Source organism: Pseudorasbora parva, chromosome 19 (assembly GCF_024679245.1).
Source record: "Pseudorasbora parva isolate DD20220531a chromosome 19, ASM2467924v1, whole genome shotgun sequence".
NCBI classification, from domain to species: Eukaryota; Metazoa; Chordata; class Actinopteri; order Cypriniformes; family Gobionidae; genus Pseudorasbora; species Pseudorasbora parva.
The window spans coordinates 41,854,775-41,870,092 of record NC_090190.1 but is presented as its reverse complement, the minus strand read 5'-3'; the positions used below and the strand labels follow the sequence as shown (position 1 = coordinate 41,870,092).

Sequence of the window (15,318 nt, the reverse complement as noted above, 5' to 3'; positions counted from 1 at the left end):
ATATATAGTTATTCATAATGTTATGCCTCATCGGTATATATATATATATATATATATATATATATATATATATATATATATATATATATATATATATATATATATATATAATATATACCGATAAGGCATAACATTATGAATAACACTGAATAACACATCTCTTCATCACAGACTGATGTTAGTGGGTGGGATATATTAGGCGATGTGTTAGAAGCAGGAGAAATGGGCAAGCGTAAGGATTTGAGCGAGTTTGACAAGGGCCAGATTGTGACGGCTAGACGACTGGGTCAGAGCATCTCCAAAACTGCAGCTCTTGTGGGCTGTTCCCGGTCTGCAGTGGTCAGTATCTATCAAAAGTGCTCCAAGGAAGGACCAGTGGAGAACCGGCCACAGGGTCATGGGCGGCCAAGGCTCATTGATGTACGTGGGGAGCGAAGGCTGGCCCGTGGGGTCCGATCAAACAGACGAGCTACTGGAGCTCAAACTGCTCCAGAAGGATGCACTATGGGAGGAAGGCGAGCCGGCGGAGGCAGTGTGATGCTTTGGCCAATGTTCTGCTGGGAAACCTTGGGTCCTCCATCCATGTGGATGTTACTTTGACACGCTCCACCTACCTAAGCATTGCTGAGACCATGTTCAGCCTTTCATGGAAACGGTATTCTGGTGGCTGTGGCTCTTCCAGCAGGATAATGCTCCTGACACAAAGCACAAATGCTTCAGGAATGGTTTGAGGAGTCGACTCGGCCTCCAAATTCCCCAGATCTCAATCCATTTGAGCATCTGTGGGATGAGCCGAACAAACAAGTCCGATCCATATATACTGTATGCCATTATACATCACATACTGTATATATTATCATTAATATATGCAACCTGTCTGTGTCTCTGCAGGTTCTACTCTTCTCCATATAGCATCACTACTAACCGGATGATCGCGCAGGCGTCTATCACTCCATTCATCACCACATCACCTGTGTCAACTTATCAGGTGAGGAGTGTGTGTGTGTGTGTGTGTGTGTGTGGGGGGGGGGGCATGTTTTATGACATATGAGGACACAAATGTGTATAATGCCATGGGTGTGACACAGGTATTACAGGAGAGGGTGAAATATGAGGACATTACCCATGGCCCCACTTTTCAAAATGCTTATAAATCACACAGGAGGAGTTTTTTTTTAGAAAGTAAAAATCCAGAATGTTTCCTGTGATGGGTAGGTTTAGGGGCAGTGTAAGGGGATAAAAACAAGTTTTGACAGTATAAAAACCATTATGCCTATTGAATGTCCCCATATGTCAAAAAACATATGGGGAACGTGTGTGTGTGTGTGTGTGTGTGTGTGTGTTTCACGTGTATCAAACACACAGTCTCTGCAGTATGAGACCATCAGCAGCATGAATAATGGAGTCTTACAGCACTGAAATACGTTTGGCTTCATGTAATGAACATGATCAGGGACAGACGCCATCCTCTCCACAGTCTTCATGAACGTCTCTGTGTGTGAGGAATCGACTGTCTGCGGATTCAGTTGTTGCTCTGATGGCAATACTGCACAGGATAATTTCACTAACAAATGAGAGAAGGTGAGAAGAAGAAAGGCGCTGTCAGATGAGAAAGAGAGCTGTAATCCATCACTCTCAGATTGATTTATCAGTATCAGAGCAGAGGCGCATCGGCTTCTGTTCTCCTGTCTGTTCACACCAAATGCAAATCTGCACCACTAATTAAGCAACAATATGTTAAAATTAAGCAATTCATATCTATGTAAAGTGTGTTTTCTTTTCCTCCCAGGTTCAGAGTACGGCATGGATGCCCCAACAGCAGTATGTCATGCAACCAACAGTAAGTTTGACCTTTCTTCTCTAATGACCCGTTACACGCACGAGCCTTAAAGGCACAGTAGCACAGCTATTTAATTTTAAGCATTAGAGAGGCTGTACATGATATTGAAAAACTAAATTGTGACTGTTTTTGGTGCAAGAAACCAGTGGACTAGTATCACTAGTATCATCACATCATTTCTGATGTGATTGTGAGAACATTGCATTCCTGTGTATTTTTCACATGAAGGTTGTTTGTGTGTTTCACATGAGTGTGTTTGACAGACACATCATAAGATACACACACTCTCTGCTGATTCAGACTTGTTCTTTGCCATGTTTCTCATGCTGTTTCTTGAGTGTTAACATCATTGATTGACTTCATTCAGCTCACATTCTGTCAGCGAACTAAAGCCAGACAGATGAATCGTTCCAGATCGGCCGCACAATATGGAATCATCCAGCCATAATCAACATTTATATTCACTATATCAATATCAGTGTGTTCTTTGGTGAAGTTTCATTTATTTTTACACAACTCAAACTCAATCGATAAAACCAAGTTGTAAAAAACCTGCCAACAGTCGCATTGATCTGTGTGTCCATAGGGAGCGGTCATCACTCCAGGACTCGATCACACACCAGCGGCCATGATGACTCCACTAACACAACAGATGAACCAGCTCACACTGGGATCGGCTGCTAATGTGAGTTTATATGTTATTGGTCATGTCTGCTCTGATTTCAGATTTACTCAACGCCTAATGCTACATAAAAACATCGTCTGTGTTTGGTCCATGTCAGTCAAACAGTCTACGTGGTCAGAATATGAGCCAGACTATAGACCTAACTATATGCCAGGACTGAATGCAGGACTATATACTGGACTATATACAGGCCTATATACTGGACTATTTAGATGACTATATACAGGCCTATATACTGGACTATTTAAAGGACTATATACAGGCCTATATACTGGACTATTTAGATGACTATATACAGGCCTATATACTGGACTATTTAGAGGACTATATACAGGCCTATATACTGGACTATTTAAAGGACTATATACAGGCCTATATACTGGACTATTTAAAGGACTATATACAGGCCTATATACTGGACTATTTAGATGACTATATACAGGCCTATATACTGGACTATTTAGAGGACTATATACAGGCCTATATACTGGACTATTTAAAGGACTATATACTGGCCTATATACTGGACTATTTAGAGGACTATATACAGGCCTATATACTGGACTATTTAGAGGACTATATACAGGCCTATATACTGGACTATTTAGAGGACTATATACAGGCCTATATACTGGACTATTTAGAGGACTATATACTGGCCTATATACTGGACTATTTAGAGGACTATATACAGGCCTATATACTAGACTATTTAAAGGACTATATACAGGCCTATATACTGGACTATTTAAAGGACTATATACAGGCCTATATACTGGACTATTTAGAGGACTATATACAGGCCTATATACTGGACTATTTAAAGGACTATATACAGGCCTATATACTGGACTATTTAGATGACTATATACAGGCCTATATACTGGACTATTTAGAGGACTATATACAGGCCTATATACTGGACTATTTAAAGGACTATATACAGGCCTATATACTGGACTATTTAGATGACTATATACAGGCCTATATACTGGACTATTTAGAGGACTATATACAGGCCTATATACTGGACTATTTAAAGGACTATATACAGGCCTATATACTGGACTATTTAGAGGACTATATACAGGCCTATATACTGGACTATTTAGAGGACTATATACAGGCCTATATACTGGACTATTTAAAGGACTATATACAGGCCTATATACTGGACTATTTAGAGGACTATATACAGGCCTATATACTGGACTATTTAGAGGACTATATACAGGCCTATATACTGGACCATTTAGAGGACTATATACAGGCCTATATACTGGACTATTTAGAGGACTATATACAGGCCTATATACTGGACTATTTAGAGGACTATATACAGGCCTATATACTGGACTATTTAGAGGACTATATACAGGCCTATATACTGGACTATTTAGAGGACTATATACAGGCCTATATACTGGACTATTTAAAGGACTATATACAGGCCTATATACTGGACTATTTAGATGACTATATACAGGCCTATATACTGGACTATTTAGATGACTATATACAGGCCTATATACTGGACTATTTAGAGGACTATATACAGGCCTATATACTGGACTATTTAAAGGACTATATACAGGCCTATATACTGGACTATTTAAAGGACTATATACAGGCCTATATACTGGACTATTTAGAGGACTATATACAGGCCTATATACTGGACTATTTAGATGACTATATACTGGACTATTTAGATGACTATATACAGGCCTATATACTGGACTATTTAGAGGACTATATACAGTCCTATATACTGGACTATTTAGATGACTATATACAGGCCTATATACTGGACTATTTAGAGGACTATATACAGGCCTATATACTGGACTATTTAGATGACTATATACAGGCCTATAAACTGGACTATTTAGAGGACTATATACAGTCCTATATACTGGACTATTTAGAGGACTATATACAGGCCTATATACTGGACTATTTAGATGACTATATACAGGCCTATATACTGGACTATTTAAAGGACTATATACAGGCCTATATACTGGACTATTTAGATGACTATATACAGGCCTATATACTGGACTATTTAGAGGACTATATACAGGCCTATATACTGGACTATTTAAAGGACTATATAAAGGCCTATATACTGGACTATTTAAAGGACTATATACAGGCCTATATACTGGACTATTTAAAGGACTATATACAGGCCTATATACTGGACTATTTAGATGACTATATACAGGCCTATATACTGGACTATTTAAAGGACTATATACAGGCCTATATACTGGACTATTTAGATGACTATATACAGGCCTATATACTGGACTATTTAGAGGACTATATACAGGCCTATATACTGGACTATTTAAAGGACTATATACAGGCCTATATACTGGACTATTTAGAGGACTATATACAGGCCTATATACTGGACTATTTAGAGGACTATATACAGGCCTATATACTGGACTATTTAAAGGACTATATACAGGCCTATATACTGGACTATTTAGAGGACTATATACAGGCCTATATACTGGACTATTTAGAGGACTATATACAGGCCTATATACTGGACTATTTAGAGGACTATATACAGGCCTATATACTGGACTATTTAGAGGACTATATACAGGCCTATATACTGGACTATTTAGAGGACTATATACAGGCCTATATACTGGACTATTTAGAGGACTATATACAGGCCTATATACTGGACTATTTAAAGGACTATATACAGGCCTATATACTGGACTATTTAGATGACTATATACAGGCCTATATACTGGACTATTTAGATGACTATATACAGGCCTATATACTGGACTATATACAGGCCTATATACTGGACTATTTAGAGGACTATATACAGGCCTATATACTGGACTATTTAAAGGACTATATACAGGCCTATATACTGGACTATTTAAAGGACTATATACAGGCCTATATACTGGACTATTTAGAGGACTATATACAGGCCTATATACTGGACTATTTAGATGACTATATACTGGACTATTTAGATGACTATATACAGGCCTATATACTGGACTATTTATCGGACTATATACAGTCCTATATACTGGACTATTTAGATGACTATATACAGGCCTATATACTGGACTATTTAGATGACTATATACAGGCCTATATACTGGACTATTTAGATGACTATATACAGGCCTATATACTGGACTATTTAGATGACTATATACAGGCCTATATACTGGACTATTTAGATGACTATATACAGGCCTATATACTGGATTATTTAGATGACTATATACAGGCCTATATACTGGACTATTTAGAGGACTATATACTGGATTATTTAGATTACTATATACAGGCCTATATACTGGACTATTTAGATGACTATATACAGGCCTATTTACTGGACTATTTAGAGGACTATATACAGGCCTATATACTGGACTATTTAGATGACTATATACAGGCCTATATACTGGACTATTTAGATGACTGTATACAGGCCTATATACTGGACTATTTAAAGGACTATATACAGGCCTTTATACTGGACTATTTAAAGGACTATATACAGGCCTGTATACTGGACTATTTAGATGACTATATACAGGCCTATATACTGGACTATTTAGATGACTGTATACAGGCCTATATACTGGACTATTTAAAGGACTATATACAGGCCTATATATACTGGACTATTTAGATGACTATATACTGGACTATTTAGATGACTATATACAGGCCTATATACTGGACTCTTTAGAGGACTATATACAGTCCTATATACTGGACTATTTAAAGGACTATATACAGGCCTATATACTGGACTATTTAGATGACTATATACAGGCCTGTATACTGGACTATTTAGATGACTATATACAGGCCTATATAGTGGACTATTTAGATGACTATATACAGGCCTATATACTGGATTATTTAGATGACTATATACAGGCCTATATACTGGACTATTTAGAGGACTATATACTGGATTATTTAGATTACTATATACAGGCCTATATACTGGACTATTTAGATGACTATATACAGGCCTATATACTGGATTATTTAGATGACTATATACAGGCCTATATACTGGACTATTTAGATGACTATATACAGGCCTATATACTGGACTATTTAGATGACTATATACAGGCCTATATACTGGACTATATACAGGCCTATATACTGGACTATTTAGAGGACTATATACAGGCCTATATACTGGACTATTTAAAGGACTATATACAGGCCTATATACTGGACTATTTAAAGGACTATATACAGGCCTATATACTGGACTATTTAGAGGACTATATACAGGCCTATATACTGGACTATTTAGATGACTATATACTGGACTATTTAGATGACTATATACAGGCCTATATACTGGACTATTTAGAGGACTATATACAGTCCTATATACTGGACTATTTAGATGACTATATACAGGCCTATATACTGGACTATTTAGATGACTATATACAGGCCTATATACTGGACTATTTAGATGACTATATACAGGCCTATATACTGGACTATTTAGATGACTATATACAGGCCTATATACTGGACTATTTAGATGACTATATACAGGCCTATATACTGGATTATTTAGATGACTATATACAGGCCTATATACTGGACTATTTAGAGGACTATATACTGGATTATTTAGATTACTATATACAGGCCTATATACTGGACTATTTAGATGACTATATACAGGCCTATTTACTGGACTATTTAGAGGACTATATACAGGCCTATATACTGGACTATTTAGATGACTATATACAGGCCTATATACTGGACTATTTAGATGACTGTATACAGGCCTATATACTGGACTATTTAAAGGACTATATACAGGCCTTTATACTGGACTATTTAAAGGACTATATACAGGCCTGTATACTGGACTATTTAGATGACTATATACAGGCCTATATACTGGACTATTTAGATGACTGTATACAGGCCTATATACTGGACTATTTAAAGGACTATATACAGGCCTATATATACTGGACTATTTAGATGACTATATACTGGACTATTTAGATGACTATATACAGGCCTATATACTGGACTCTTTAGAGGACTATATACAGTCCTATATACTGGACTATTTAAAGGACTATATACAGGCCTATATACTGGACTATTTAGATGACTATATACAGGCCTGTATACTGGACTATTTAGATGACTATATACAGGCCTATATAGTGGACTATTTAGATGACTATATACAGGCCTATATACTGGATTATTTAGATGACTATATACAGGCCTATATACTGGACTATTTAGAGGACTATATACTGGATTATTTAGATTACTATATACAGGCCTATATACTGGACTATTTAGATGACTATATACAGGCCTATATACTGGATTATTTAGATGACTATATACAGGCCTATATACTGGACTATTTAGATGACTATATACAGGCCTATATACTGGATTATTTAGATGACTATATACAGGCCTATATGCTGGACTATTTAGAGGACTATATACTGGATTATTTAGATTACTATATACAGGCCTATATACTGGACTATTTAGATGACTATATACAGGCCTATATACTGGACTATTTAGATGACTGTATACAATCCTATATACTGGACTATTTAAAGGACTATATACGGGCCTATATACTGGACTATTTAGAGGACTATATACAGGCCTATATACTGGACTATTTAGAGGACTATATACAGGCTAATAAAACACAGGAAGGACAGGTTGATCTGATTCTGAATCTCTCGATCAGTCGGCGCCCTCTGCAGGAGAGCGGGTGAACTGCATGTGTGTGTGTGTTCTGTGTGTTTCAGCTCATTACGGCTCCGGCTCCTGTGCAAGGAACATTCATCCATCAGTTAACACCGGCCCCTCTGTCAGCACTTCCTGTTGAGGTAAATCACACACACTTCATTAGCGGTGAGTGTTAAATTAAAAAAATATATCTAATTGTGAAATTTTCTGATAAAAAATGCAATTGTGAAAAAAGAAAGGGAAAAAAAACCCTACAGGTTAGCTGTGCTTGTTCTTTAGGTTGCACTGTTTAGCCCAATATTAATATGACTATAATAATAATGATAATAATTATTGTTATTATTTTAATTCTTTTGTTATTGTTATTACATAAATTAAATACTAATATTCAATATTCCACTGTTTATACATATATTTGTAGTTATGGTTATACTTTTATTTTACAGTACAACTAAAATTTAACACAACTATATTTGGCCAAACATTTTGTCATTATATTTCAATATCCAGCTAATAAAATAATTTGTATTATTACTTAATAAAAATATGAAACAAAAAATGTATTTATATTTTTATATTTCTCTGTAAAATAAAACATTGAGTTGAGCAAGATAATATAATAAAAATAATAATAATAATAATAATTTTATAGTATTTTAAAGTGTAACTGTAAAATTGTTAGTAGGGCTGCACTATTCGGTCCAAAATTGTCATTATATAGCAATTTAAATTCAATAATAATCATTCTAGTTATTATTATTACAGTATAACTGTAAAATGACAGTACTTAAGAGTAGTTTAATATGAGTTTGAGTAGAGCAGCATCCTTTGTGAAGCTCATGTGTAAATGAACACAGCGCCACGCTTCACTGTGAAACACTCAGATTATATAGTTATTAAATAAAACCGCAGCCTTTATGATTTTATCATCACACTAAGCCATATTGTGATTTTGGGTTTATTGTGATTAACCATGCAGCCCTACTAAATACCTGAACCTACCTGTGCATTCCTGAATGATGATGTCACTTCCTGTTCTCAGGGTGCATTAACAGAAGGTCCTCCACAGACGGTGGCTCTCTCGTCACATGACATCCCCGTAGCACAGCAACAGATCACCGTGGAAACCAGTGAGCTTATTCAAACCTGCTCCTACCAGTCTAAGTGCGCACTACACACTTCACTTCAACCTACAGTCGACTGGCCAAACATACAGGCATTTTATCAGTTTTAAACGTCAAAACTATAATAGTTACGAAACTGTGAGTATATGTAGATATTAAAGGGTTAGTTCACCCAAAAATTAAAATTAGCCCATGATTTACTCGCCCTCAAGTCATCCTAGATGTATATGACATTCTTATTTCAGACGAATACAATCTGAGTTATATTAATAAATATCCTGGCCAAGTTTTATAATGGCAGAGATTAGTTGGTTCATTTGTGAAGCCCATAAAAGTGCATCTATCCATCATAAAAGTGCATCTATCCATCATAAAAGTGCATCTGTCCATCATAAAAGTGCATCTGTCCATCATAAAAGTGCATCTGTCCATCATAAAAGTGCATCTGTCCATCATAAAAGTGCATCTGTCCATCATAAAAGAGCATCTGTCCATCATAAAAGTGCATCTATCCATCATAAAAGTGCATCCGTCCATCATAAAAGTGCATCCATCCATCCATCATAAAAGTGCATCTGTCCATCATAAAAGTGCATCTGTCCATCATAAAAGTGCATCTGTCCATCATAAAAGAGCATCTGTCCATCATAAAAGTGCATCTGTCCATCATAAAAGTGCATCTGTCCATCATAAAAGAGCATCTGTCCATCATAAAAGTGCATCTATCCATCATAAAAGTGTATCCATCCATCGTAAAAGTGTATCTGTCCATCATAAAAGTGCATCTGTCCATCATAAAAGTGCATCTGTCCATCATAAAAGTGCATCCGTCCATCATAAAAGTGCATCCGTCCATCATAAAAGTGCATCCGTCCATCATAAAAGTGCACCTGTCCATCATAAAAGTGCACCCGTCCATCATAAAAGTGCATCTGTCCATCATAAAAGTGTATCTGTCCATCATAAAAGAGCATCTGTCCATCATAAAAGTGCATCTGTCCATCATAAAAGTGCATCCGTCCATCATAAAAGTGCATCCGTCCATCATAAAAGTGCATCTGTCCATCATAAAAGTGCACCCGTCCATCATAAAAGTGCATCTATCCATCATAAAAGTGCATCTGTCCATCATAAAAGTGCATCTATCCATCATAAAAGTGCATCTATCCATCATAAAAGTGCATCTGTCCATCATAAAAGTGCATCTGTCCATCATAAAAGTGCATCCGTCCATCATAAAAGTGCATCCGTCCATCATAAAAGTGCATCCGTCCATCATAAAAGTGCACCTGTCCATCATAAAAGTGCACCCGTCCATCATAAAAGTGCATCTGTCCATCATAAAAGTGTATCTGTCCATCATAAAAGAGCATCTGTCCATCATAAAAGTGCATCTGTCCATCATAAAAGTGCATCTGTCCATCATAAAAGTGCATCCGTCCATCATAAAAGTGCATCCGTCCATCATAAAAGTGCATCTGTCCATCATAAAAGTGCACCCGTCCATCATAAAAGTGCATCTATCCATCATAAAAGTGCATCTATCATCATAAAAGTGCATCTGTCCATCATAAAAGTGCATCTGTCCATCATAAAAGTGCATCTGTCCATCATAAATGTGCATCTATCCATCATAAAAGTGCATCTGTCCATCATAAAAGTGCATCTGTCCATCATAAAAGTGCATCTGTCCATCATAAAAGTGCATCTGTCCATCATAAAAGTGCATCTGTCCATCATAAAAGTGCATCTGTCCATCATAAAAGTGCATCTGTCCATCATAAAAGTGCATCTATCCATCATAAAAGTGCATCTGTCCATCATAAAAGTGCATCTGTCCATCATAAAAGTGCATCTATCCATCATAAAAGTGCATCTGTCCATCATAAAAGTGCATCTGTCCATCATAAAAGTGCATCTGTCCATCATAAAAGTGCATCTGTCCATCATAAAAGTGCATCTGTCCATCATAAAAGTGCATCTATCCATCATAAAAGTGCATCTGTCCATCATAAAAGTGCATCTGTCCATCATAAAAGTGCATCTGTCCATCATAAAAGTGCATCTGTCCATACATCTTGGATGACTTGAGGGCGAGTAAATCATGGGCTTATTTTCATATTTGGGTGAACTAACCCTTTTGAATATTATATTATATATTTATGTAATTATATATTTATGTAATTGTTTAATGGTTAAAATAATTAAATATACAAACATGAAATGTAAAAATTTAAAAGTATATGTATATATAAGCTTTAATATTATATATTAAAACATTAAATAAATGCTGGAATGTTTTTGTAATGCATTAATATAAATGTAATATATTAATAAATGCTGTTAATAATAAATACCTGTTCATGATATCTAATGCATTAAGTAAAGTTAACGAGCGTTACTGTAAAGTGTTCATTTATCTCTGTTTAAACTCTCGATCTGTTCAGGCGAATGCATGGGAAATTCACATTACATTCCAGCTGTAGACGCATTAATCGTGTCTCGTGTGTCTGTCGTTGTCAGATAGCATCCAGAAGAGCTGAATGGACATCAGCGGCAAACTCTGATGGAGAATCACACACTCTGAACATGTGGACTTCAGGTGACCTCGGCAACACACACAAACACACACACACACGGACTCATGATGGACTTCAGGTGACCTCGGTATCATACATACACACACACACACACACACACACACACACACACAGACTTATGATGGACTTCAGATGACCTCGGTACCATATACACACACACACAGACTCATGATGGACTTCAGGTACTCTCGACATCACACACACACACACACGTTTGTTTTTGTGACATATGGGGACATTCCATAGGCGTAATGGTTTTATACTGTACAAACCGTATTTTCTATCCCCTTACACTGCCCCGGAACCTACCCAACACACACACACACACACACACAGGCCCTAAACCTACCCATCACAAAAAGTGGGGCCATGGGTAATGTCCTCATATTTCACCCTCTCCTGTAATACCTGTGTCATACCCATGGCATTATACACATTTATATCCTTATATGTCGCAAAAACATGTCCACACACACACACACACACACACAACAGACACACACAGATACATGATGGACTTCGGATTACATCGGCACCAGACACACACGCACACACACAAACACACACACACACACATACACACACACACAAGGATTCATGATGGACGTCAGGTTACCTCTGCACCACACACACACATACACACACACAGACTTATTTCCTGCTGGGCTGAAGCAACTGAAGGACTCGGCGGGTGATGAGGACTATTTCACCATTTTTGTTTTTGTCTGTCGGACAGAAGCTTCTTCAGAGAGTTCCTAAATATGAAAATATTGAGTGGATATGATTATGAGAAGAAGAAGAAGAAGAAGAAAAACACGGTCTTCCTCAGATATTAAGCTATAGCACCTTCATATTCTGTTGAATTTCTACACGAATGTCACTTGTGTTTAGTGTAATATCTGATGTGTGGAGATATCACAGTTTTCTTCGTTTGAAGAAACATAAGGTAATTATCATTTTCCTGAATGGATTGCATTTTTACTCGCATTACTTTACACAAAGAGGAACAAAGTACAGCAGTTTGCTGACGTTACAAACATGCTTTTTTATTTTGTTTTATACGTTTGGATCATTTTTAATGAACTTTAATGTTTTAGCCTGCTTTGCTTCAGATAATAATGAGAAATAAAGATTAAAGTGTAAGGAAAGCGGAGGCTGAACTCCATCCGTCTAAAGCAATAGAAGAAATAGTTGCTGTCGTTTTGTGTGCTCGTTTCTAAACCAAAGATGAAGAAACTTTTGCTCTGATGATGATGTTTCTAGAGCTGCTATTGTTTTTTAAACATTATGGTTTTTAATTTGAATATTTTCATTGTGGTAACCAAAAGATTATTGTTTTATATGATTTCTGTACAGTCATGAGCTGCAGTAAATGAGACATCTGCTCAGAATGGGGTTGGTGTTGCTTCTTCTTCAGAACGAGAGCTCGTTAACCCTCGAAAAACGTCTGAAACGAGAGCTCGTTAACCCTCGAGAAACGTCTAAATCGAGAGCTTGTTAACCCTCGAGAAACGTTTAAAACGAGAGCTTGTAAACCCTCGAGAAACGTCTAAATCGAGAGCTCGTTAACCCTCGAGAAACGTTTTAAACGAGAGCTTGTTAACCCTTGAGAAACGTCTAAAACGAGAGCTCGTTGACCCTAGAGAAACGTCTCAAACAAGAGCTTGTTAACCCTCGAGAAACGTTTCAAACGAGACCTCGTTAACCCTCAAGAAACGTCTCAAATGAGAGCTCGTTAACCCTCGAGAAACGTTTCAAACGAGAGCTTGTTAACCCTCGAGAAACGTCTCAAACGAGAGCTCGTTAACCCTCGAGAAACATCTAAAACGAGACCTCGTTAACCCTCGAGAAACGTCTAAAACGAGAGCTCGTTAACCCTCGAGAAACATTTCAAACGAGAGCTCGTTAACCCTCGAGAAACGTTTCAAACGAGAGCTCGTTAACCCTCGAGAAAGGTCTAAAACGAGAGCTTTTTAACCCTCGATAAACGTTTCAAACGAGAGCTCGTTAACCCTCGAGAAAGGTCTAAAACGAGAGCTTGTTAACCCTCGATAAACGCCTAAAACGAGAGCTTGTTAACCCTGAAGAAAGTATCAAACGAGAGCTCGTTAACCCTCGAGAAAGGTCTAAAACGAGAGCTTGTTAACCCTCGATAAACGCCTAAAACGAGAGCTTGTTAACCCTGAAGAAAGTATCAAACGAGAGCTCGTTAACCCTCGAGAAACGTTTCAAACGAGAGCTCGTTAACCCTCGAGAAACGTTTCAAACGAGAGCTCGTTAACCCTCGAGAAACGTTTCAAACGAGAGCTCGTTAACCCTCGAGAAACGTTTCAAACGAAAGCTCGTTAACCCTCGAGAAACGTTTCAAACGAGAGCTCGTTAACCCTCGAGAAACGTTTCAAACGAGAGCTCGTTAACCCTCGAGAAACGTTTCAAACGAGAGCTCGTTAACCCTCGAGAAACGTTTCAAACGAGAGCTCGTTAACCCTCGAGAAAGGTCTAAAACGAGAGCTTGTTAACCCTCGATAAACGCCTAAAACGAGAGCTTGTTAACCCTGAAGAAAGTATCAAACGAGAGCTCGTTAACCCTCGAGAAAGGTCTAAAACGAGAGCTTGTTAACCCTCGATAAACGCCTAAAACGAGAGCTTGTTAACCCTGAAGAAAGTATCAAACGAGAGCTCGTTAACCCTCGAGAAACGTTTCAAACGAGAGCTCGTTAACCCTCGAGAAACGTTTCAAACGAGAGCTCGTTAACCCTCGAGAAACGTTTCAAACGAGAGCTCGTTAACCCTCGAGAAACGTTTCAAACGAGAGCTCGTTAACCCTCGAGAAACGTTTCAAACGAGAGCTCGTTAACCCTCGAGAAACGTTTCAAACGAGAGCTCGTTAACCCTCGAGAAACGTTTCAAACGAGAGCTCGTTAACCCTCGAGAAAGGTCTAAAACGAGAGCTTGTTAACCCTCGATAAACGCCTAAAACGAGAGCTTGTTAACCCTGAAGAAAGTATCAAACGAGAGCTCGTTAACCCTCGAGAAAGGTCTAAAACGAGAGCTCGTTAACCCTCGAGAAACGTTTCAAACGAGAGCTCGTTAACCCTCGAGAAACGTTTCAAACGAGAGCTCGTTAACCCTCGAGAAACGTTTCAAACGAGAGCTCGTTAACCCTCGAGAAACGTTTCAAACGAGAGCTCGTTAACCCTCGAGAAACGTTTCAAACGAGAGCTCGTTAACCCTCGAGAAACGTTTCAAACGAGAGCTCGTTAACCCTCGAGAAAC

The 15,318-nt window shown here is 37.6% G+C and overlaps 1 protein-coding gene across 3 annotated transcripts in view; it reads left to right on the top strand.

Moving 5' to 3' along the window:
- The window catches only part of LOC137047445 (RNA-binding motif, single-stranded-interacting protein 3-like), a 58,767-nt gene extending 45,155 nt beyond the window's left edge, over positions 1-13,612 (top strand). For 2 of the 3 annotated variants that reach the window (XM_067425084.1, XM_067425083.1), the window contains exons 9-14: positions 892-988; positions 1,790-1,840; positions 2,427-2,525; positions 8,378-8,458; positions 9,361-9,482; positions 11,966-13,612. In XM_067425084.1, coding sequence (XP_067281185.1) covers positions 892-988; positions 1,790-1,840; positions 2,427-2,525; positions 8,378-8,458; positions 9,361-9,482; positions 11,966-11,969 — 454 coding nt within the window. In that variant the 3' untranslated portion in view covers positions 11,970-13,612. The remainder of the gene's footprint in view (positions 1-891; positions 989-1,789; positions 1,841-2,426; positions 2,526-8,377; positions 8,459-9,360; positions 9,483-11,965) is intronic. The other variant, XM_067425082.1, reaches the window with a different exon arrangement.
- The last annotated feature ends 1,706 nt before the right edge of the window (positions 13,613-15,318 follow it).